This window comes from Nicotiana sylvestris, chromosome 12, assembly GCF_000393655.2.
Source record: "Nicotiana sylvestris chromosome 12, ASM39365v2, whole genome shotgun sequence".
Taxonomy (NCBI): Eukaryota; Viridiplantae; Streptophyta; class Magnoliopsida; order Solanales; family Solanaceae; genus Nicotiana; species Nicotiana sylvestris.
The window spans coordinates 948343-971788 of record NC_091068.1 but is presented as its reverse complement, the minus strand read 5'-3'; the positions used below and the strand labels follow the sequence as shown (position 1 = coordinate 971788).

The window sequence follows — 23446 nt, the reverse complement described above, 5'->3', positions numbered from 1 at the left end:
TCTCTCATGGGAGGATCAACTCTGGCTGCTTGTTCTCTCCAGCGGAAACCGAACTCATGAAAACTTTCCCCAGGCTTCTTTCCGGTCCTAAGCAATGTGAGACGGTCAGGGACTATCTCGAGATTGTATTGAAAGTGACCCGCGAAAGCTTGCGCCATATCATCCCAAGTGTACCATCTGTTGGAATCTTGCCTGGTATACCATTCCAGTGCCGATCCAGTTAAGCTTTGACCGAAATAAGCTATCAGTAGCTCATCTTTGCCGCCTGCCCCTCTCATTTTGCTACAAAAGCCCCGCAAATGTGCCATGGGATCATCGTGCCCTTCATATAAATCAAACTTAGGCATCTTGAACCCAGCTGGGAGTTGGACGTCCGGGAAAGGGCATAGATCCTTGTAGGCCACGCTGACCTGGTTGCCCAATCCGTGCAGGTTCCTGAAGGATTGCTCCAGGCTTTTGAACTTCCTCATTACCTCATCTTGTTCCGGGACCTTAACCGACTTTTCAATCTCTGCCGGTACCTCCAAGCGCGGATTGTAGGTATGGGGTTCTGGTGCATTGAATGTGGGCTCAAGGGGATAGTATTGCGTATCGTGAGCCTGAAACAACGGCTCGCTGATTGATCTTTGCAGGGTGGCTGAGGTGGGTCCCATAAAAGTGGGAACATTTGGTGTTGGAAGAGGTTGATGGGGTGGTAGAGCTTGGGAATCATGTGGGCTTCTCTTCTGAAGATAACGGTGATTTGGGAGGCTTGTTGAAGGGCCGGAGTGAAGGTATTCCGGCATGGACCCCAATGGTTCAGGGCTCTTTTGTGCTTTGGCTAGAGCTAACTGCATTGCATTCATCTCTAGTCCCATCCTTTCTAGCTTCTCCATCGCTTCTTTTAACAACTGGCTCAACGGCCTTTCTTCCTCGGTACTATTTTCTGAAGTAGTCATGTTCGTTGTTACCGGTCCTTTGGATCTGGTTTGGTAAGAGTGTGTTTCCAGAATGCTTTAACAACTAACTATCTGATATTTGTGGAAAACAACAAACTTGTTAGCATTAGAGTTTAACAGATTTGATGATAGCACATTGGGGATGCAATGCTCCTAGGCAGTTAACCATTTCTAACATGCTTTGCTTCAAACACATGCATCATCCCGGCTCGCTTATTTGCCCCTTCAAAGTACTTTGGGAACCCCTGTATTTTATTTTTATATTTTCTTCTTCTCCTTTTTTTTCTTCTTTCTCTTTATATATATATATATATATATCGGTCGAATCTTATGTGGATTGCCTACGTTTCACGTCCCCGCATGAATCAGACCGGGCGTAGTTCTGCCACAAAGTAAAAAAAATTCTTTTGGATTCAATTAATTCATCACCAAAATTTGCTATTACAAATTACTTCAAACAGGGAATAGCAATAGTACAGATTCCAAAGTTCTTGACCTGACTTGATGAAAAGAAAAAGAAAACAACATATGGGAAGACAACAAAACCAATTAAACAAGACTCGAACAAGGGATTAAAATTCCAACTTAGGGGCCCGCGAGGCATCGTTCGGCCTTTCCGCCGACTTTGGTGTAAGGCCTTTCTGCAAGCTCTTCAACTCATTCATGATCCGGTGGACGTAGCCCATGATGGAAGCAAGGAGGGTATCCCGAGGTATTTGCTCACATGCTAGGCATCTCATGTAGATGTAGTGCCCAATCTCATCAATCCTTCCTCGAATGTTGTCCCTTTCAGCGAACAATTGCTCTATTCGCCGGTTCTTTAATCCCAGTGCTTGAGCATTGTCGGCGAGTCGATCATGGAATTTCTCCATTTGTCTTTCCATTCTGGTCATCGCATCGTAACAGCATCTTCTGTCAGCTTGGGCATCTCGTGCTTGTTTGAAGATCCGCTCCTGAAGAGTGGAGTTCGTTTTCCTTAATATCCCGATGCTCATTTCATAATCCCTTATGACTTGTTGCAGACGCTGCCTCCGGGCCATTGTACCTTTTGCCCATCTGACCTTCATTCTTGCTATGCAAGCTTCCGATCTCTCTAATTCTTCTCGGCTTTTGCTGACCTGATTTCTCAAATCTGCTATCAATCTTTCGTCGGAGCGACGTTTCTGTCGGTCGCTGTTACTCTTACTGACTTGGCGAATGCGGGCTTTCAGTGTCTAGTTCTCTTTGGCTAATTTGTTCTTCTCGCCCTGCTCAGAGGCAACTTGCACATTGTTCTCAAATGTAAGCCTTTCGATTTGTCGCTTTAGCTTCCCGATTTCAGGCCGGTAGCCTTCTTCCCTCCTTAACCAGCCCCACTGCTCATGCGAATCATCTGTGAATTGTTGGACGTGAGCTCTTTTAGCAGGTATCTAATAAATCTGGAACCTTCTTTCGAACCAAGCATCGTACTTTGGGTCTACCTCACTTTTAGCCAGTTCTCGAACCATGGTCTTGGGTTCCAAGAATCTACATTCATGCCACAACTTTCTAATCTTTCCTTCGGGAAATACAACTCCCGGGCTCAGCTCAATGGCGTGCTTGCCTAGATCTTCATTAGTAGGAATTACTTGAAACCTGCCTAGCTGGCGCAATACCTGATGAGGAGCATATGGTTGGATGTTGCGAAGTCCCATTAAAAGAATATGACATTCTTCAGCTTCCATGTATATCACCTTAGTACCAGTCAGCCAACCGAATGCCCATTCAATTTGGTCAGCTGTTGTTGACCTTATTCGTGTAAACCATGCTTCGACACCTTCATGAAATCTGACGCCTGTCATGCGTTTCTCAAAGTCGCTGATACAATTTCTCTCATTCAACCCGTGGTTCATGTATCATGCTCGGTGATGGAGGTGTTCTTGCATCCATAGCTGAAGTAACAGGTTGCACCCCTGGAAGAACTTGCCTCCTTCTCGGCATATAGTTAAAGCTCGGTAGATTTCGGACAAAATCAAAGGAACCACAGTACTGTCGGTTCTTTTGATTGCAACATCGGTCATCCCTACAAGGCCTATCTCTACTTTCTTATCTTTGCGGGGACAGACCATGATTCCCAGGAATGTTGTGATAAAAGCCAAAGTACGTCTTGCTTCCCATTTGTTTTTGTTCCCACCATGAGTTAATCCGAGGTTTGGTTCTTCAAAACCCTGAGGAGCTCCGTACCGTTGATACAAGAATTGGAGAGCACAACATCCTCTCGACAAATCGTCATTCTGTACCTTCCGACTAATGCTTAGTAAATCTAAAAACGCGTGCGAAGATACTGACCTTGGTGAAAGTAAATACTGCCCTCTTAGCTTCCCATTCAACCCCGCATATCCGGCGACTTCCTCCAGTGTAGGTGAAAGTTCAAAGTCAACAAAACGGAATACATTGCGGGTTGGGTCCCAAAACGGTATTAGAGCTTCAAGAATATCTGTCCTTGGCTTGATACTCAGCAGATTGACAAGACCTCCCAATACTCTTCCCACTATCTCTTTACTATCGGCTTCCAGATCATTCCACCACATGTGGAGTTGTAGAGGGACCTCGCTAAGGGCCGAGAATGATTCATTTTGATTCGTGCTCATCCTGCACATTTATTAGGGTAATTAAAGAAAAACTCTTATTAGACTCAAAACAGAACTATCTATATTTGATTTTTCTGAATTTTGAAGATGAAGGACTCGGTTTTTCAAATACGGCCTTTCAGCACTTCAGGGGCGAAGATTTTAAGGCTGCGTGAGTATACCGGTCAAAAAATCAAAAAAAAAATGGCCGTTTGTGCAAATTCAAACTTTCGGCGTCCCTTTCGGGAATACTCGGCTATACATGGCAAAACAGCCTGACTTGATCTGATGAAATTAACATTTGACATGTTTTGGTTATTTTTAGCAAAAAGGGGAGGTTGGACCCGATGAGGGTTGCCTACGTATCTCACACCCGGTGAGAATCAAACCGGCGTAGTTCGCCCAATTTAAACAACTATATAAAAAAACTATTTTTGCTTTCGTTGGCAAATAAGCTAAAACAAAAATCAAGACACTTTCCTCATAACAGAACAAATTATCTTTTCATTTTCCATTTCTGCAGACCAGACAAACTAAAAATGATAGACTCTTTTTTTTTTGAATAAAACAAACTATATTAAAAATATTTTTCTCAAAATTTTGTCAGAGTTTCGACGTTATTGGGACATTGTTATTTTCTTTTCAAACAGAAGATAAAAAAAATATTTTTTTATGTATTCGGAGCCGGTCGTCATGCTAGTTCAAAACAAGTAAATGCACCGAGTTGAGTAAGATGCATCAGGATGGTCTTTTCTGTTTCAGGTTGCTATTCCTAGACGGACCCAACCCCTGTGTTGAGTCTCCTAAGTCAAAAATGCACATGATGCAGATAAGCGTTCCTACTAGGGATCCGACATGTGGCTTTGTTATACTAAGTTCAGAACCTGGGTGTTTGTTCTAAACCTGGCTTACCCGAGCGGACAGCTCGAGCCGAGGGAGGGCAGCGTACCGGGAATACAGAAGCTTCACCGGCTTAGCAACTTGTCCGAACCTCGTTCTAAATTGGGATTTGACACTATACAGAAAAGAAGTCGTACGAAGTACACCATTCTTCATGATTCAGAAGACTCAGAGAGGAGATGGGTTTCGGCACAGTTTATATACAGTTCACATAATATCAAAGCTGTAAAAGGCAACCAATTAGCACATTGAGCCCAAACATGTAATAAAATCAGATAAAACCAAATATAATAATTTATATAAGCTCGAATTTCTAACCCTGAACCAGTGGTTCTGGGTCAGGATCCCCAGCAGAGTCGCTAGAGCTGTCACACCTCTTTTTTCCGCCCCCGCGAGGGGTGAAGGAGTTTTTTCCAATTGAAGGACAATCGAAACGGGAATTTTTTATTTATTTCAGAGTCGCCACTTGGAAGATTTAGGGTGTCCCAAGTCACCAATTTAATCCCGAATCGAGGAAAAGAATGACTCCATATTACAGTCTACAAACCAGAAATCCGGATAAGGAATTCTGTTAACCCGGGAGAAGGTGTTAGACATTCCCGAGCTCCGTGGTTCTAGCACGGTCGCTCAACTGTCATATTCGGCTTGTTTATCTGATTTTATACAATTATGCGCTCTTGTGCAAGTTTTAACTCTTTACCGCTTTTATTATTATATATATTTTTAAAAAACAAATGTGAACATTGTCTAAAAACATGTCTTTGGATTACGTCACATGAAATGCACCCGCAATCCGGAACACAGTTTATTCAATGTTTTGGGATTTGGATTTGGGTCGCATGAAATGCGCACCCGAGTTTAAGAAGATAACATTATTAAATGCGCGCCTAAAGCGACTAACGCACCATTGCTTTGGGTAGGTCCGTGAAATTTTGCTAAACGGTCCATCCTGGAGTCTAAGTAATTTTAAAACAAATATTTACTGAGGGCCCTGCGATTTTGAATTTTTTTTTTCGGCGAGGCTCGTCTCATTCTTATTATTAAAAGGCAATCCTAAAAGTGGCTAAGGTTTTCTATTAAATTTGTCTCTAAACATGAAAGAAGACAAAGTCCTAATTAGTTCACATGCTTGAAAAAGTCCGGGCCCTTTAATAACTTTTGCAGATTTGATTAGTTGCCTATCCTTGCTTGCTACCTTAACTAGCAATTTTAGACTTACAATTATGCTTCTTTTTCCTTAAAGCGTTACAGTACCCTTTTTTGAGTAACAATTGAGGGTAAGATTAATGCTACGACCTAATTGACCAAGAACTCAAACCATCATGCTATAATCTGAGATTAGTTAACAACTTACTAGCTATTTCAGGGATCAAACCACAAGTGCCATTTTGCAAATTATCGGAAGTTATACCCAAACTCTATTACATGATCAAGTTCTGTTTGAATACGAGCTACACTACATTATTCCAACACACTATCTAATGCATAGCAGTTTTCTACAGTCCCTCACAGACAACTAGAATGACGAAACTATATTTTTACAAATTACAGATTCAGTAATGCCTTAAGTGACTAAACAAAACAGTAACGACAAAACAAAACAGATTGCTTTTCTAGTTTTCATTTCGACTTCAATTTTCATATGCATTCATGCTTCACATTTTTCCGCCTTACAACAGCCATGGTAAAGGTATGTACCTGATATAAGAATAGAAACAGAGTAGAGAAAGAAGTCAGCAGCAGTTGCAATGGCACAACAACAAATTCAGCAACACAACAGCAGCCAAAAATAAACCCAACAGTAGATTAAAACCCAACAGTAGCTTCAGAAAATGCCACGCAGCGACACCAAATGCACCAGAAAATCCCAGAATACAACCCAAATGCCCCAACAACAATATAAACCACCACAATATGACCAAAAGTTGAGTTTGCAACAGAAGATGGACCAACAAACTTTCAGCAAATTTCCACAACTCTCAATGCAACAGTAACAGAGGTGAATACTGATTTCAACAGTAAAAGTAAAGCAGATTTCTCTTCTTTCAATCTCTCTTTGGTCTCTTAGGATTAGAAAAACCAGCCTATGCTCTCAAAACTAAACTGACCTCTCCAAGGTGGAAAAACCAGCCTCGTTTTTGCTCTTTCTTTTGGACACTTAATAATCTTCCAGCCCTTTTCTTGTTCTAAATGAGCCTATTTATAGGCAGAAATGACAGGCCCCAGGTTGCCTTGATTCCTTCAGCCTTTTCCTGCCCATACCCCTTAGTTTCCCATGCCTAAATGTCTTTTCTTGATGCCAGTTATATTGTTCCCCGTGCTTGTCCTTTTATTTTATTCAAGAGGTATGGATGATTAAAGTATTATTAGTCAGCCCCCATGCTCCACTGTTTGGTTCCCCATTAACAACTAAACTAAGGTTAGTTATTAACAACTGGGCAGACTTGAGCTCAGGGCCTGTTGAGACCCTTTTAGACTTACCAAACTTACCCTTTTAATCCACTGTTATTACTGTCTAACCCTAAACGCAGAAGTTAGACTTGAGCTCAGGGCTTGCACCTTAAGACTGATTTCTGGTTGAATACTCAGGGTATTACAACTATGTTTAATTCTCAGTTTAGGCTTAACCAATGGCTTGAATTTAATCCAACAGGGGTGCTAATCAGATGGTGTGAGTTGGCCATATTGGAAACTAATCCTGACCAACTCATACTCAATTGATCAGGGGGCAGGTGAGCAGGCAGACTAAAATCGAAACACCACTGATTAGGCACATTGATACTAGTCTCAATATAGACAAGAGGAATAGGCTAGTATGATAATCAGTTGGCGACATTTATTTAATCAACTATATGTACACAAAGGATAACAACAAACACGAAGGAATTGACCAAATAAAAGGTTTACTGAAGACGGGTGGAACTAAAAGAACAACGGAAGAACAATCAAACAGGAAAACAAACAAAAATTATCATGCACACACACATTATCATAATCCTAATAAAGCAGAAGACAGAAGAGAATACCTTAATGCCCGTAGGACAACAAATGACCCAGGATCGAACCGGACTCGACCTTTTTGAGGTCGAATGGACTTTAATCGAAGTGTTCTCGACTGAGAACACCTCGATTAAGGTCTATTAGACCCCAACCTGTTGTTGATTTGGACGGACCCCCATGGATTCGATTTTTAGGGTTCTTGAGCTCAGATTTGTGGTTCGAAGAGTTCTACCTAGATTCGAACGAAACCAACGTTGATTAGGGTATGAGGGATGTCAGGGGAGTGGTTGGTGTGAATTTGGGACTCATTAGGTAGTTTAGGGTTTTGGCTCGAATCTTTGATCGAAGATTCGAGAACCCTGGAGATGATTCGAAGTTAAGTGACCAGGGATTCGTGTTCAGGGTGGTTTGTAGGTTCAGTGGTGTAGCTATGGTGACCGGTGGCGTTGTTGCCGCCGGGTTTACGTTGAAGGGGAGCTATGGCGGCTGCTAGGGTTTGGGGGTGTTTGGGATCGTCTCTGAGAGAGACGATGAAACCAGGGGGGGTGTTTGGATAGGGGGCGGGGTAACAGGGTTGGGCTTATATACGACTTAGGGGTTTAGATCCTGGCCGTTGGATCAGGTGAGATCGATTGCCAGGATCTATTCACTGAAAGGGCGCGACATCGTTTGGGCGTAGTGGTGGGTGAAACCGGATATGGGAATGGATCGGGTCAGGTCAACGGGTCTAGGGGATGTGATCCTGGCCGTTGATCCATTTGAGATCAACGGCCCTGCTCAACTGGGACAGAAACTGTGTCGTTCGGGCACCTCTGAGGAGACGGACCAGTTTAATTCATTGGGCCAGCTCGTTTGGGTCTATTTTTATTTTAATTTCTTGGCCCAACCGAGTATTCTTACTATTTTCAACTCTTTTTCTTTTTCTACTTTAATTAACAATCAACAAAATTCTAAAATAATTTTTGTAAAACCAAAATTAACCTACAACAATGTTAAACCTTAACAACAATTAACACACAAGGTCAAATATTTAATTAAAAATAAAATTACACCACGACACACATAAATGACAAAACACAACAAAAATGCATATTTTTGTGATTTTCTTTCTTTTAAAATAAAACATGGTTTAATTGACTCCACAATGCACAATTAAATCTTGAATGCGCATGCAACATGTATTTATACACACACATATATATATATATATATATATATATATATATATATATATATATATATATATATATATATATATATCAGAACAACGACAAGCATTTACGAACCAAATAATTACCAAAATGTCACGTAAATTCTAAAAATCGTACACAGATGGATTTTGTTTTATTTTTTGATTTCTTTTGGAGCAATTTCCGTGAAGCAAAAATCACGTGCTCACAGACATTAGCACACGTAAAATTTGAAATCGCCCTGAATTCCTATTTTATGGCCCTAAAATACCAAAAAATAGGAAGGATCATGGAGAAGTGATGACTATTGTTCATTACGTTGGGCCTAAAAAAAATTAGGCGATTTAAAGCCTGCCGCTCGAATACACGAAGATGACGTGGATATTAGCACACGAAAAATTAGAAACCATCCCGAATTCTTATTTACGACTCTAAAACGCCAAAAATCAGGTACAACCATGGCGAAGTGATGAATATTTTTCTTAGGTCATTTTTTATGGCCTCAAAAAATTAGGCGATTTGGAGACTGTCGCCAGAATTTATGAAGATAGCATGGACATGAGCACACGAAAAATTAGAAATTGTCTTGAATTTCTGTTTTATAGCCCGAAAATACCAAAAATAAGGGACGGTTATGGCGAAGCGATGACTATTATTTATTAGTTCGTTTTTTATTGGCCCACAAATTATATGCGATTCGGAACCCGTTGCCTGAATTCATGAAGATGACGTGGACATTAGCATATTTAAATTTGGAAATCGTCCTAAATTCTTATTTGATGGCCTTAAAATGCCAAAAAAATGAGGAATAACCATGGCGAATCAATGACTATTGTTCATTAATCTTTTTTGAAGTGCCCACAAAAGTTTTGGCTATCGGAGCCCGTTGCCCGAACAATTGAAAATTTTCAGTTTTTAGCGCACGAAAAATTGAAATCACCCTGATTTTCTGTTTTATGGCCCTAAAATGCTAAAAAATGAGGAACGATCATGGCGAAATAATAAATATGGTTCATTAACTCGTTTTTGATGGGCCTAAAAAATTTTAGGCGATAAGAGCCCTTCGCCTGGATTCTTAAAGATGACGTGGACATTAGCCCACAAAAATTTAAAATCGTCTTGAATTCCTATTTTATGGACCTTTATAAGAAATGATCTTGGTAATAACTTAAGCGATCATAGATAATACATGGACGATTTTTACATAACACATAAACAATTTATGATTTACACCAGTATCTCTCACTTTATAAAAAAAAGAAGTTGTATGTTCCTTCGGATAAATCATGTCCTTAATGATTTAATAGAAGTCTTGTTTCAATAAACAAAAAAAAAAAAAAAAAAAAAAAGCAGATCCTAGTGTTTTTGAACAAAACAAATCCTGTACTGAATTTGATTGTAATGTCGTACTGATTAATAATGTTTTTAACAGCAAACTACTATTTTCCTTCTTCATTTATAACTGCAATAATTGTAGTAGGTAAAAAATTAACATATGCAGTTATCACTTGAAAAGTGATTTCTTAAAAGAGGTATAATATTGGACTGAGATGGTTGTTGCGATTTAATAAAAGGAGGTAAAAGTATCAAGACTGAAAAAATAGGGGAAAAAAAAAGATAGGGCCCAACCGGGTTCGAACCGGTGACCTCTTGATCTGCAGTCAAATGCTCTACCACTGAGCTATGGACCCTGGATGGACGATTAATGCTGTCTTATTTTATTTATCTAATAAAGTTAGGACCTTTTATTGATTTGTCAAGAGTCAAAATTCCAACTTTAATGGTAGATTAAGCTCCTAACCATCCTTTTCCCATAAATTAAAATTCAACACAAAATAATTTTAAAAAAATAATGAAAAATAGAGTTGTGACATATTTACGCCGCAGTAAGAGACCAAATTTTCTATGATTATGTCAAATTTTGCATTTGATTGTATCCATTTAGTAAAATTGTCGGCCTACAATTATAACTTTGATCCTTCTAGTGATGTGAAGTCGTTTTGACATAATATTTTATCTTTTTGTAGTTTTACTTATTAGGTCCATATATATATATATATATATACACACTAGCTACAATATTTAAATATAAGAAAGAAAAAAGAGATTTCATATAATGACATGACACCAGAAGATAATCTTTAAATACTAGAACAAACAAAGAGAGAGGTTCAAATAAACTAACTTGTATTGTTTGAATTTGACATGGACAAGTAAACTTATTCAACGACTTGTTCCAATGTTAGAGAGGACAGTTCAACCATTCTAGTTGCTACTTTCCAACTACTTTCTAAATTTAACTCTCAATAATTGTCTTTATTTCCTCTTTATTCAATTATTATTCTATACTAAAAAGGGCAATCTAGTGCACAAAGCATCTCGTATTCACGCAACAATCGAGGAAGGGCAAGACTCGGGGAAGGGTTGCACCCCAAGAGATGTAATGTAAACAGCCTACCCTGATACAAGCATCAATGACTAATTCCACAGCTCGAACTTGTGACATCTAACCGTTGCTCCAAGGTTCCCTTCCAATTATTGTTCTACACTCATATTCATTATTCACCTCTAAACAATTGCTCATTTCTAGAACCTTGAGAAAGATATATATCTCACTTGCCCTAAGGATTTGGTATTTTGAAAGTCAATAACAACAACATATCCAGTAAAATTTTACATGTGGGATCTGATGAGGATAGTATATACACGTACCTTATCCTTACCTTGTGACAAAGTACAATAACGACTACAATACACATATTAGTCTGTGACAGTAAATGCAATTCTAGATAATGATCGCCAATGTCCACTTACAACGTGAATAGAAGAAAATAACACTAAAAAATCTCATATCCCACGTATGAAATTTACTCATCCCTCGACAGATCTCCATTTAAGTATCGGGCTTTTCTATACAACACGATTTGAATCCATGACGTATGCCTAACTCACACATCAAAACACTGCACTTGGTATCATCTTTCAAGAACAACTTGTCTTAGGGCCAATGTGCTAATAATAAGTTTTGAATAAAAACCCAAAAAACAGAATAGAACTTGTTTTACTTACAAAACGGTTTGTAACATTAGTCTGCAAAGGGAAAAAACAGTTCCTTCACATCACATATATTGCCTATATACATAACATATAATTACCTATGTATACTAGACCCTTCAATTTAACAAACTAAAGAAAGGCAGTCGGGTGCACTAAGCTCCCGCTATGCGCGCGGTACGGGGAAGGGCAGGACCACAAGGGTCTGTCAATTTAACAAACTATTCAGTATATTTTTCTCTGCAAAAATGTCCAGGAGAGAGATGGCCTGCAAAACCAAAACACATTTTTCATGTTAAAACAAAGGTCTCATATGCTCTATTTATAAACGGAGACCATAAGTTATTTCTTTTTACGAAGATAATAATCACCTCTGGAATGTTTAATTCAAGGCGGAATTTAGGACCATCGTAATGGTGAAGAATTGGCCTGAATGAGTCCTCTTCAAGTGGTTCACAAATTTTCCTTGTCACAACACGTACCTATACGCAAATAGACAAAGTAGCAAGTCTTAATACACAAACCAGGAACCTTATTCAGTCTGATTTCAAGTAATTTTCCAGTTAATCAAACCTCATAACATATTCATCCTTAATCTGGTAAATGAAATAAATATGATAGGATAAGAGAGATATTCTTATCATACCAGTCAGTGGCGGAGCCAGAAATTCTAATAAGGGAATTTGAAAAAATGCGATATGTCACATCTGTGATTTAAACCTATGACCTAAAGCAATTCTTGGACCATATTTGCGTCTATCTTAAAATATTTTCTTATGTCAAGAAGATTCAACAAATTATATATATGCAATAAAGTTTGTTACGTTTTTGTCTAGTTTCGTCCCTATCATTCAAATATCTAATGAAATTCTGCACAAAGCTAATAGCATTTGTTAACTTTTCTTACTTGAGCAGGAAAGCGCGATTCACCAGTGTTCTTCTTGTCTTCCCAGGCTGTAGGATCAATATTGGAACCACCAAAGCTCGCAGCCTATGAACCGATTCATGTATTAGTTAAACGGCCACGCAAATTAAAAAGGGAAAAGATCTTAAGACAGCAAATTTGAGAGATTTATTTACTGTCAACAATGTGATGGAAAATTAGAAAACAAACCTCAAATATTCCATGAAGCTGGTGGGTTGAGTAGTTGTAGAGGAAAAGAGGCAAGCCGGGTGTTATTTGGCGAACTGAATCCCTGTAACGAGGCGGCAAGCCTGAAATATAATAGGAGCAGATATCAGGAAAAAAAATTCAATTTTTACCTTCTTTTTGTTGTATGGACTGAAGGATAACTAGAATGGTCTATGCAAACACAATGAATCAATCAACGACACCTCAATCCCAAATTAGTCGGCGTTGACTATATAATCCTATGTATTCAGACCTATACAGTATTTGGAGAATTCATCGTAGCTAAACGTTTTTTATGCAGGCGAATTTGAGACCAGCTTTATTATGCGGAACTCATATTCTTTAACCGGGGAATACAAGCAGCGGCAAATTTGCATCACCAGCCAAGCTAGTCACTTGGTACATAGGGGTATTCAATCCCCGAGCTTCTGGCCTAACCGACTTCGGATCTCCGATATGAAACACTCGTCTGGGAGTTTGAAATGTGTTCTTTACTACTTCACGCATTCGACCACCCCAAACCAATAACACCAATATTACCAGATCAAAAGAAACCTAAATCATCCTATTTATCTTGAGAAACAGAACATCAAGAACTTCAGGAACATTCAATTACCAACTGAAAACGTCATCGCTGAAATGCAAACAATAATTATCAAGACACAAACTTGCTACTATCAAACAATTCAAGAACAGAATAGATACAGAGAAACTCAATACTCTTTCAGTAATTTTATAACAATTCGCCTTGAGCATACTCATTAAATCTAGCAAACTCAATCAATATATAAATTAATCAACTGCACCTCAATCTATCAATCAATCAACTATGCCTCAATCTCAAAACAGCTCGCCAGCTATATGCAGTGGCGTAGCCACATAGCTCCAAGCGTCGCCGGAAAAATATACTGCGTAGATAGGTAAACATTACTACTATGTATTGAATTCCCTCGATTTTTTCATGTATTTATTTTTTTAAAATTTGATCCCCTTAATGAAAATCCTGGCTCTGCTACTGGCAGTATGAGTCATCCATACCATACAGCCAACTTAATTGCAGCTATTTGCAAAAGTAAACAACTTTAAACTACAACATCCAACTGAGAGAACAACAATGCAGAAAAACCAAGAAATAAAAGTAATTTTTTTTTAAAAAAATAAAAATAAAAATAAAATATGAGAATAGAATACTAACCAAAGAGCTCCCTTTTGAGATTCTCATGCATAGTATCATTGTTGCAAACAAAAATATATCCACCAACTGTTTCATTTCTTGGTAATGATTCTGATGCTGGTAATGTCTTGAACCTCTTCTCTACACCAATATTCTTATTCTCATCCTTATAATTACTCTCTCTATTAATCTTGTTATTATTTTTCTTCCCAAATTTATTCATAAAATAGCCACTTTCATCCTCATAACCAATTTTTCCACTTTTCTTGATAACCCCTTTTGAATTCACAACAATATTGTTATTGTTATTGTTATTTTCACTACTACCCTTACTACTACTACTGTAACAGAAATTCAAAGGGTTAGTGTAAACCCCTTTATTACTAAACAAATTATAATCTGAATTGAGATTTTTTTTTGGCATATTTGAACTAATAACAGAATTTATAACCTCGCCACCAACTCTAATATCAAAGTTTTTTCTTTCTTCAGGCTTTTTTGGTACATAATTGTTGCTCCAAATTGAATCATTTGAAGATAAATTTGCTAAGTTGTTTGTTTGTAAACGAAGCTTATCACTGAATTGATAGAAAGATGACTGATTATTCTCCATTTTTGTCACTTTTTCCTATACCCCAGATGATATTTTTGTATAAAAATTCAATCTTGGAGTAAAAGATGAAGGTTTTTCTCAAATATCAAGAAGTGAAATTGTGTATAAAGAATTGAAATCTTGGAATAAAAGAGTGAAGTTTAGAGATGAATGGTATGAGAGGATAAAGAAGAGAAATTTTATAGTATAAATATTGAATCTTGGTCTATGTAGGAGTGATAATAGTTTACTTACAGCTGAAGGATATGAGAGTTTGAGGGAGAATAAAATAGGTAGAGGTTGACGCGGTAGAGGAAATTTCGCAGAAATGGAGTCGGGTACAGATAAGTTTTACTGTTTAAAAAAATAAGATAATTTTTTTTAAACTTATCATATAAAATAAAGGTATTATTATTTTTAGCCCGTGCCAGAAATTATTTATTTTTGGTAGCCAAAAAAGTATATAAAATTTGAATAATTATATATATATATAAACAAACAATATATATTTTTAGGATATTACTTTGAGAGAGACTATACAATGTCATTTTACCTATAAAATAATTGATATTGATAATATTATTTGTCATCTTAAACGTATTATAATATTTGTGTAATTATAAAAATTTGTCAATTAGGATAATACAAGAAATTTAAATTATTTTATTTTCAAATTTAAAAAAATCGTTCTCTTTTAAACATATTAGGAATGAATTTTCTACTTGAGTACTTAGTATTATTTATTTATAATTGAATAATATAATTTTATACTTTAATTTAATCGCTCAATCATATTAAACTAGTATAACAACTTGTTTGGATAATTGTTAGGTGTTGTATTATATCGTATTGTTACTTTAAATATAATATTTGTTTTGATTGTTACTTAAATATTATTGTATCGTATTATTAAATCTATCGTTAACAACAAAAAAAGTCACTTTATAGAACGACCGATTTGGTATGGTCGCGTGGTTCTCATATTTTTCTCTCTCTTCTTGCACTTCCATATTATTAAATAATCCTATTCTATCCTTTATCCTACATTTTTATATAATAATTCTATCATGAACCTTACTTTTTCTTTATATTTTTTGTGAGTGACTTGATAAAATGACGAAAAATAATACAAATTATCCAAATATTGTATACATTAAAATGATATACGATACGATACATTATGATAAAATATATAACAATCATCCAAACAAGCTGTAAATATATCCCATGCTTTACATAAATTATTGTCACTTAATTATCAATTAATATACATTATATTGCAATTCTATTACTAATATAAATAAGTCTAAACATCTCGTAAGATATACTTTTCAAAGAAATAGTCTTTAAATAGAGAATATGGAATGAGTAGTTAGTTCACTTTGGTGTGGGGTTATTTTAGGTGAGCTAATTAAAGAGTGATGATGGCAAAAACGCGGTTTAGAGAGAAAAAGACACATTGGAGTTGAATTTTTCTCAACCTCAAAACAGGAAAAAGAAAGAAAGAAAAATAATTGAAAAGGAAGATGAGAAAAGATTAAATTGTAGACGTCATATATTTATAGGTTTAAGTTTAACTAGACGATGGGTCGGGTCGACCCACGAACCGACCCACATAATCCATTAAAATTGATTCTTTAACAGGCCCATGACCCACGAAATCCTAACCGGACCAATTCATTAATTTAAGGGGCCTGGGTCGGACTAATATTTTGACCCACTGAACCGGACCGGACCCGAACCGGTAGCTTACCCACGGGTCAACCGGCTCGGACCAACTCACATATATATTCGGACAAGTGGTAAAAAATTGAATCCAACCATTAAAGAAAAAATATAGTACTAGACACCTATGAGTCCTCTTGGCGAAATAGTTCCATATCTTTCTCAAGTTTTAATGTTAATAAAGTATGATTTTTCCTTTATTTTTATTGCTCCCTGATGGTTACTATTTGATGCTACTTTTTCTCCTCTTTCCTTATCGTCTTTTGCCTTTCTCTTCCTTCTTTCTCCTCCCTTTTTCCTCATTCTTCTTCTCCCCTATTTTTCCTTTCCATCTTTTCTTGAGCCGAGGGTCTTCGGAAACAGCCTCTCTACCTCTTCAAGTAGGGGTAAAATCTGCATACATACTACCCTCTCAATATAGAATATTGAGAAGCAATCCTATTTCTTTGTGTCACACATGTCAATATAAGATATAAAAAACTTAATTACGTGGATATTAAATTAGTAACGAGAAAGAGAATTATGGTAGTTGTAAGAATTGAGAAGTGCAATAACAAAGAGTATTCGGGTCAGGGAAATCAGTATGTGAACGAACACAAAATCATGTTCCCCTCCCACCACCCGATTACTGCCTTTCCGACAATTCTCAGGTTCTTACCCAGTAGAAGATGTGGTTTGGTTGTTGCTCAATTTGGAATAACAAGAAATTTTGTACAGTTTTTATACAAATTTTATAAAATATGTCTTTTATAAATTTTGTATGTGATTTATACATAGTAAAAATAAATTTCATACAACTAATTATATATTATACAACTTATCTACAATTTTTATATATTATTTCTACTTAGTTATATACAACTACAATATCATACAGCTTAAATACAATTTTTATACAATATTTTTCAACTTTCATACAATAGTTAAATAAAAATATATATATAAACAAGAGAATATATTTTTCTATAATTTTACTACAATTGTACTACAATTTCTTGAGTATAATATATGTCATGTCATCGTCTTCTTCTTCTTCTTCTTCTTCTTCTTCTTCTTCTTCTTCTTCTTAGAGTTTCAATCTGAAATTCAGCCAAAATCAAGTCTAATATTCACCAAAACACCCTCAAAATTGAGATATAAACTCCAAACCATATTCCCAATTGTTTGCAATAACACTCAATCTAAACAAATAATGGTTTTTGAAAATCCAAATTCGAATTCAAAGCTTCAAAGCTTTTTAATGGCTGTCAATGGTGGAATTGCTGCTCTCTTTTCCTTTGCTCTATATTACTAGAATTAGGGATTGTAAGATAGAGAGAGACGTAGAGAGAATTCCCAATTGTTTGCAGTAACATCCAATTCAAACAAATAATATTTTTTGAAAACCCAAATTCGAATTCAAAGTTTTTTAATGGTTGTCAATGGTGGAATTGCTGCTCTCTTTTTCTTTGTTCTACATTACTGGAATTAGGGATTGATAGATAAAGAGCGACGTAGAGAGAGAGAGAGAGAGAGAGAGAGGGGGAGAGAGAGAGAGAGAGAGCATGAGGGAGCGAGAATAAGGATGAGAAATAATTGATTCCTAATATAAAGGGATACTCATTTAATTCCTAAAATGTATATAATTGGTAAATTTGTATATAGGAACTAATTAAATTGAAACTTGAGTAGGGAGGGTAATAAAGTTTCCAATAGTGTATAGGTATGTAAAAATTCCTTTTTTAACTAAATTGGATTCGGCCCATTAGAGCTCGTGGTCAAGGGGTTATGTGTTACGGATCTGGGCCGGATCAACATATTTTGATTAATGGGTCAAATCCGGACCAGTCCCTATAAGAAAGTGAGTCAGACCTGCCCTGTTAAGGACCCACGGGCCAAGAGTCAACAGATTCGGATTCGGGTCGGGTCGACCCGTTTAACAGGTCTAGGTTTAACTATATACAATGAAATAGTTATAAAGAGTATTTACATTATATTATCAAGCCATTTTACTTGTTATAAATTATTTTTATGATCATAAATTTCACTTTTTATGGTAGGTTAGTTATAAAGATTGTTTGAGTAATTTTGTAGTAAAGAAATATAAACTATAAGTATATATAAATTATTTTTTTTGGTAAGTAATTATTTTATTACCAGTAATAATACGTACAATGTATAAGTATATATGAATTAAAGTTCTTGTTATTTAATGTATGCATAAGTAGTTCGATTGTACCATAAAGAGATTGTACTACTAGCTAGATTCATAGCTAAGACGTATTTCAACAAAGCACTATAGTTGCAAAAGTAGTTACTTGTTAATTAAAACTTTCTATAGGATTGAATTATATTAGGATCCGATAGACGGATGGAATACGAGTCATCTCTTAGCCTGATTTTCTTTTGTTTTAACCGATTTATCAAAATAATAATTTTTCGTGGATCGTTATTGTCACACCTCTTTTTTTTACTAAACTCCGTTAAAGGGAGTATAAGGAAGTTTTTTCCGACTTAAAGTGACAATCGAAATGAGATTATTTATTTATTAAATTCAGAGTCACCACTTGGGATAATTTTATGGTGTCTCAAGTCACCGGTTCAAATCCCGAATCGAGAAAAAGATTGACTCTGTATTACAGTCCGCGAACACAGATATCCGGGTAAGGAATTCTGTTAACTCGGGAAAAGGTGTTAGGCATTCCCGAGTTCCATGGTTTTAGCACAGTCGCTCAATTGTTATTATTGGCCTATTTATTGATTTTAGTACATGTTTTAGCCTATGGTGCAATTTTAACTTTATAGCCGCTTTTATTCAGATATTTTTTAGAAAGATTCAACGTCATTTAAAACACGTCTTGAACCACGTCACATAAATGCACCCGCGGTCCACGATACATTTTATCTAACATTGTTGAGATTTGGATTTGGGTCTCATAAATGCACACCCGGATATTAGAAATTAAGCATCACAACTACGTCACGGGAACCGTACCCGTAGCTATGACGATTATTTAATTAAACACGCCTAAAACAAATTACGAAGGTTCAAGGCAAAAATTATGGAAAAGGTTTTTGGTGGTCAATTTACTAACTAAATTAAACTGGGTTTACTAATTAAAATGAAGATGGTACCAATCTAGCAGTTCTTAGCTTAAATCAAATCTTCACCGAATTTTCCGAGCTATTCTGCGTTTGAATCAGCGACTTCAGAATCCCAAAATAGTTTTTTGCTCATAGGTTAAACTCAACAACTAATCAATGAACGGAATATTTACATCATGTGCTAGGCTAGAAAAGACAAATAATTAAATCACTAAATCGATAATTAAACTAAAAAAATACTTGAATAATCACACTTTGCTACCATGATAACCATAAGACAATATCAAATGACAACTATTCTGAAAAAGAACTTTTCTAAATCAATGTTCCTTCTTTAAATCATTACGGCAAATAGCTATTATAGCAAATGTGGCTAATGGATTTCGATTCGACTCATGCCAAATCCTATAGCTAGCCATAGGAATTTGGATCTGTCAACTGTATACAAAGAAAACTATGAAACTGATGCACTATGTAATTCTGCAATTAGAGTGATGTACTGGCTTTTTCAGAGAGGACTCCGACCAACTGGTGGTCAAATCCATCCATCCACCATATCTCGATGCCATTTTAAGCACAAATCATCAGTTAGACAATAACAACCTAAAGAGTGTGGAGAACTAATTAACGCTACACTTTAGCAAGTTAAATTAGTTTCAAAAGACGCAGAACAAAGATCAACAAAGAATGAATACTAAACAGTTTAAAGCACACTGAATATATGGAACCAACCATGAACAACACAAAACCAAGTAAGACATACGAACCATACTAGTAAAGCAAACATCCATATATCTATAAGGTATCAGTATTGAGCAGACAGACTACACATATGGTGAAGTATGTTATCCCTTCAAGTTTATGACTATAAGATAGAAACAAAACGTACCTTAGTGCAAAAATTAACTAGAGAAGATAAGTAAGGGCCTGAAACTAGATGATGAGACTCAGAATTCCAGCAAAGGAAACAAACAGCAGCAGATGTTTTCCAACAATTGACACAGCCTCTAAATAGAAAATAGGAAAATTTCACCCCTCGAACTCGAACAACAGCTTTCAAAAGCGACGAACTTTACTTAAGTCAACTTCACTTGAACGAAAATCAGAGAAGGAAAATGGAACCCTTTTTTTTTTTGAAATTTCAGATTTCTGAAGCAACTAAGAACAAACGAAAAACTGGAAATTTTTTAGCATTTTCTTTTAGAAGCGAGATGAAGAGGGAAATAATAAAACCTAAGAAAACTCAGAACAAAACCTCTATTTTTTTTTCTTCCTCTGATTTTTTACCCTCGAATTCTCCAAAATTCTCCTCCTCAAATCTCTGAAACCTCACTATATATACTCGATTCTCGAAGCTTCTCACCTCTTCTCCAAGAAATCCCCAAATTTTATCCCAAAATCCGAAAAAAACATCAAAACCAACCTCACATGGAACGAAACTTGGACAAATGAAAGGCGTGGATATGATTTCTCACATCCAACCGCTCCTATTTACCCGAGATTCATCCCCCGAAATCAAGAGCGCGTGAAAATGGATAAATGCTGAAAATATTCTGTCAGAGACGGTTATGCCACGTTGGAGAGAGAGGAGGAGACCATGTGCGTTGAGTTTGGGGGACGAATTCATCCGAAAACTCAGATGAGTTAAGCGAGCAGAAAACTCAGACGAGTTGAGCGAGCAGAAACGGGCTTGGGGGAATAGCAGCGGCGTTTTGGGTTCTTCACAAATTAGGGTTATAATTGCCTTTATGTTATAATTAGAATTGTCTAGTAAAGGGGGGAAAAACGGCGCGGGTCATGGTTAGGCGGGTTTGGGTGTTAGCTGGGTTGATCCTACCGGGCTGGGTAGGTTTAGTGGCGTTGGGCTCAGCTTTGGGGTGGAGAATTGGCCCAATTGGCCCCTTTTTTCTTTTTAAAAAAATTCAGCCCCTTTTTCCTTTCAACCTTTCTTCCTTTTTTCTTTCTTTAATTAACAAAATCCTAACTTAAATTTTAATATGCAAAATTAAATTCATTATCTACTATGGTATTCAAAAACTAATTACTCCTAGATTAGAAAAAGAAATTGCTAATTTAAAACTAAAAAGCTAAAAATGCAAAAATAAGCCATTTTTTGTAATTTTATTTATAATAAACCAACTAACTTACTAATTAACCTAAAATGTAAAATAAGTCCTAAATGCAAATGCGTGATATTTTTTTGTATTTTTTCATGATTTAAATAAAATACATGCACAGACAAATGCAAACAATTAACAAAAATCCTATGAAAAATCTACAGAATTGCAAATAATGGAAGATTTATTTATCTTGAATTTATGGGAGTAATTCATATACGGCAAAAATCACGTACTCACAATTATGAATCCCATTGACTGAGATTAGTTGGTTTCATCTTGTCTTGACTGCTTACCCTGTTTGATGATTTTTCTTTTGTCATAGCCATATATATAATACTTCACTAGTTTCGATTTAATTACTTCGTCCGTTTTAATTTTGTATATTTAGTAAACTTTGATACGTTCATTTTATCCTTAATGATATTCTTTTATTAGAATGATATAACATGTTTAATACCACGAGATTCAAATGATATTTTTCACATGCTATACACATTTTAGTTTTAGACTACAAGATTTAAAAATGTTGTTTGTATTCTGAGTAGTTTAAAAGGGTTTTTCGGGACTCGCCCTGGAGCGGGGCACTGTCAAAACATCCTGAGACTCACGCGTAGGACTTAATTCGGCGAGGCTTACGCCTCAAGCGTCCAACGGTGCGCCCTAAACACGCATAACACCCAACAATTATTACTCAAATCATGAGTCAAATATCCTAATTAGCACTATTGACCTTTAAAACTGGAATATGAAGATTGTGAGTAACTTAAATAACAAGTCATAATATTGCAGATTTACTAATTGAGAACAACTTGCATGAGGGTCAATATCTAAAATAGATAGCCAAAATTTATATTTTCACTTGATATTGGAGGAAATGGGCCCTCATGGTTACAATGCTGAAATTAAGAAAGTGTCCTTTCTAGATCTCTTATATGTAAAAGATAGATCAATATTATGTGTAAAAGTTTGATAATAGCAAAAGGGGTAATATTCTAAATTACAACACTGGTGAAGTTTATTAATTATTTACGGTTAGGAAGGTAAAATATTTTGTTTAATAATATTTATTAAGAAATTTTGATTTTTTTATATTTCAAAGTTAAGACGTTATAATTGATTTGTATTTCATAGTAACATTATTATTATTATTATTATTATTATTATTATTATTATTATTATTATTATTATTATTATTATTATTGATTGATTGTTTATGCTAATAAAAACATGCAAGAAATTTTATTTTTTATGAGCTTTTTTAATCATCTGTAATTTTCTTAAACTTGTATTGTACTTCCTATATTTTTATGTTATTATGCTATTTTGTTAATATATACATTAACACATTTAAAGATTTATGGGGCTTACGCCCCATACCTTGGGGCTTGTGCCTTGCCTCATAGAAAATAAAGCGTTCTGGCTCACGTCTCCGCCTTTTAAAACATCGTATCTTAAACTTAATCTTACAAACTAATGAAATGGAGGAAGTAGACAACATACTTTTTTTATTTTAAAACTTTGAAAATATTTGATAGCAATTCTATTCATAATACTATAGTATACGAAATTATTCTTTAACCATATAAAAATAGTTTGAATAGTAGTTGCATGGACTCTTCTACCCTATCTACATCTGCCACATGCACGTAGACGGGGACTATTTGTGGACTTGAAATTAATGGCCTACTCTGCATTAATATGAACTCATAATTTTCTTTGACTTTTTTCATGTATGATGAATTTTTCTGGTTTTCAATCTCGCTTGGAATATCTGTTTTGGGCTCCGACTAATTCGCATTCACAACGAAAAATCTCGCTTTGAGAATAAAGTGCTTCCTTTTAAAGACGGCTTTATACTCAAAGCTAAAACCTGAGACCCTTAATTAAGGATCAGAAAATACTTACCACTCCACCGTGATAAACAGTCTGTCTTTAATCTAATGATTATA

General features: G+C 35.9%; 1 protein-coding gene and 1 non-coding gene across 2 annotated transcripts; both read right to left on the bottom strand.

The window, feature by feature from the left end:
• Positions 1-10235: 10235 nt before the first annotated feature.
• TRNAC-GCA (transfer RNA cysteine (anticodon GCA)) lies at positions 10236-10307 on the bottom strand. The gene has a single exon. It is a non-coding gene; the product is annotated as a tRNA-Cys (tRNA).
• Positions 10308-11626: 1319 nt separating this feature from the next.
• LOC104248627 (B2 protein-like) lies at positions 11627-14838 on the bottom strand. Its single transcript, XM_009804930.2, has 5 exons — positions 13998-14838; positions 12785-12885; positions 12578-12661; positions 12042-12152; positions 11627-11938 (listed from the first exon to the last, which is right to left on the bottom strand). The coding sequence occupies exons 1-5, from the start codon at positions 14587-14589 to the stop codon at positions 11879-11881; spliced, it is 948 nt and encodes a 315-aa protein (XP_009803232.1). The 5' UTR covers positions 14590-14838; the 3' UTR covers positions 11627-11878.
• Between the last annotated feature and the right edge of the window lie 8608 nt (positions 14839-23446).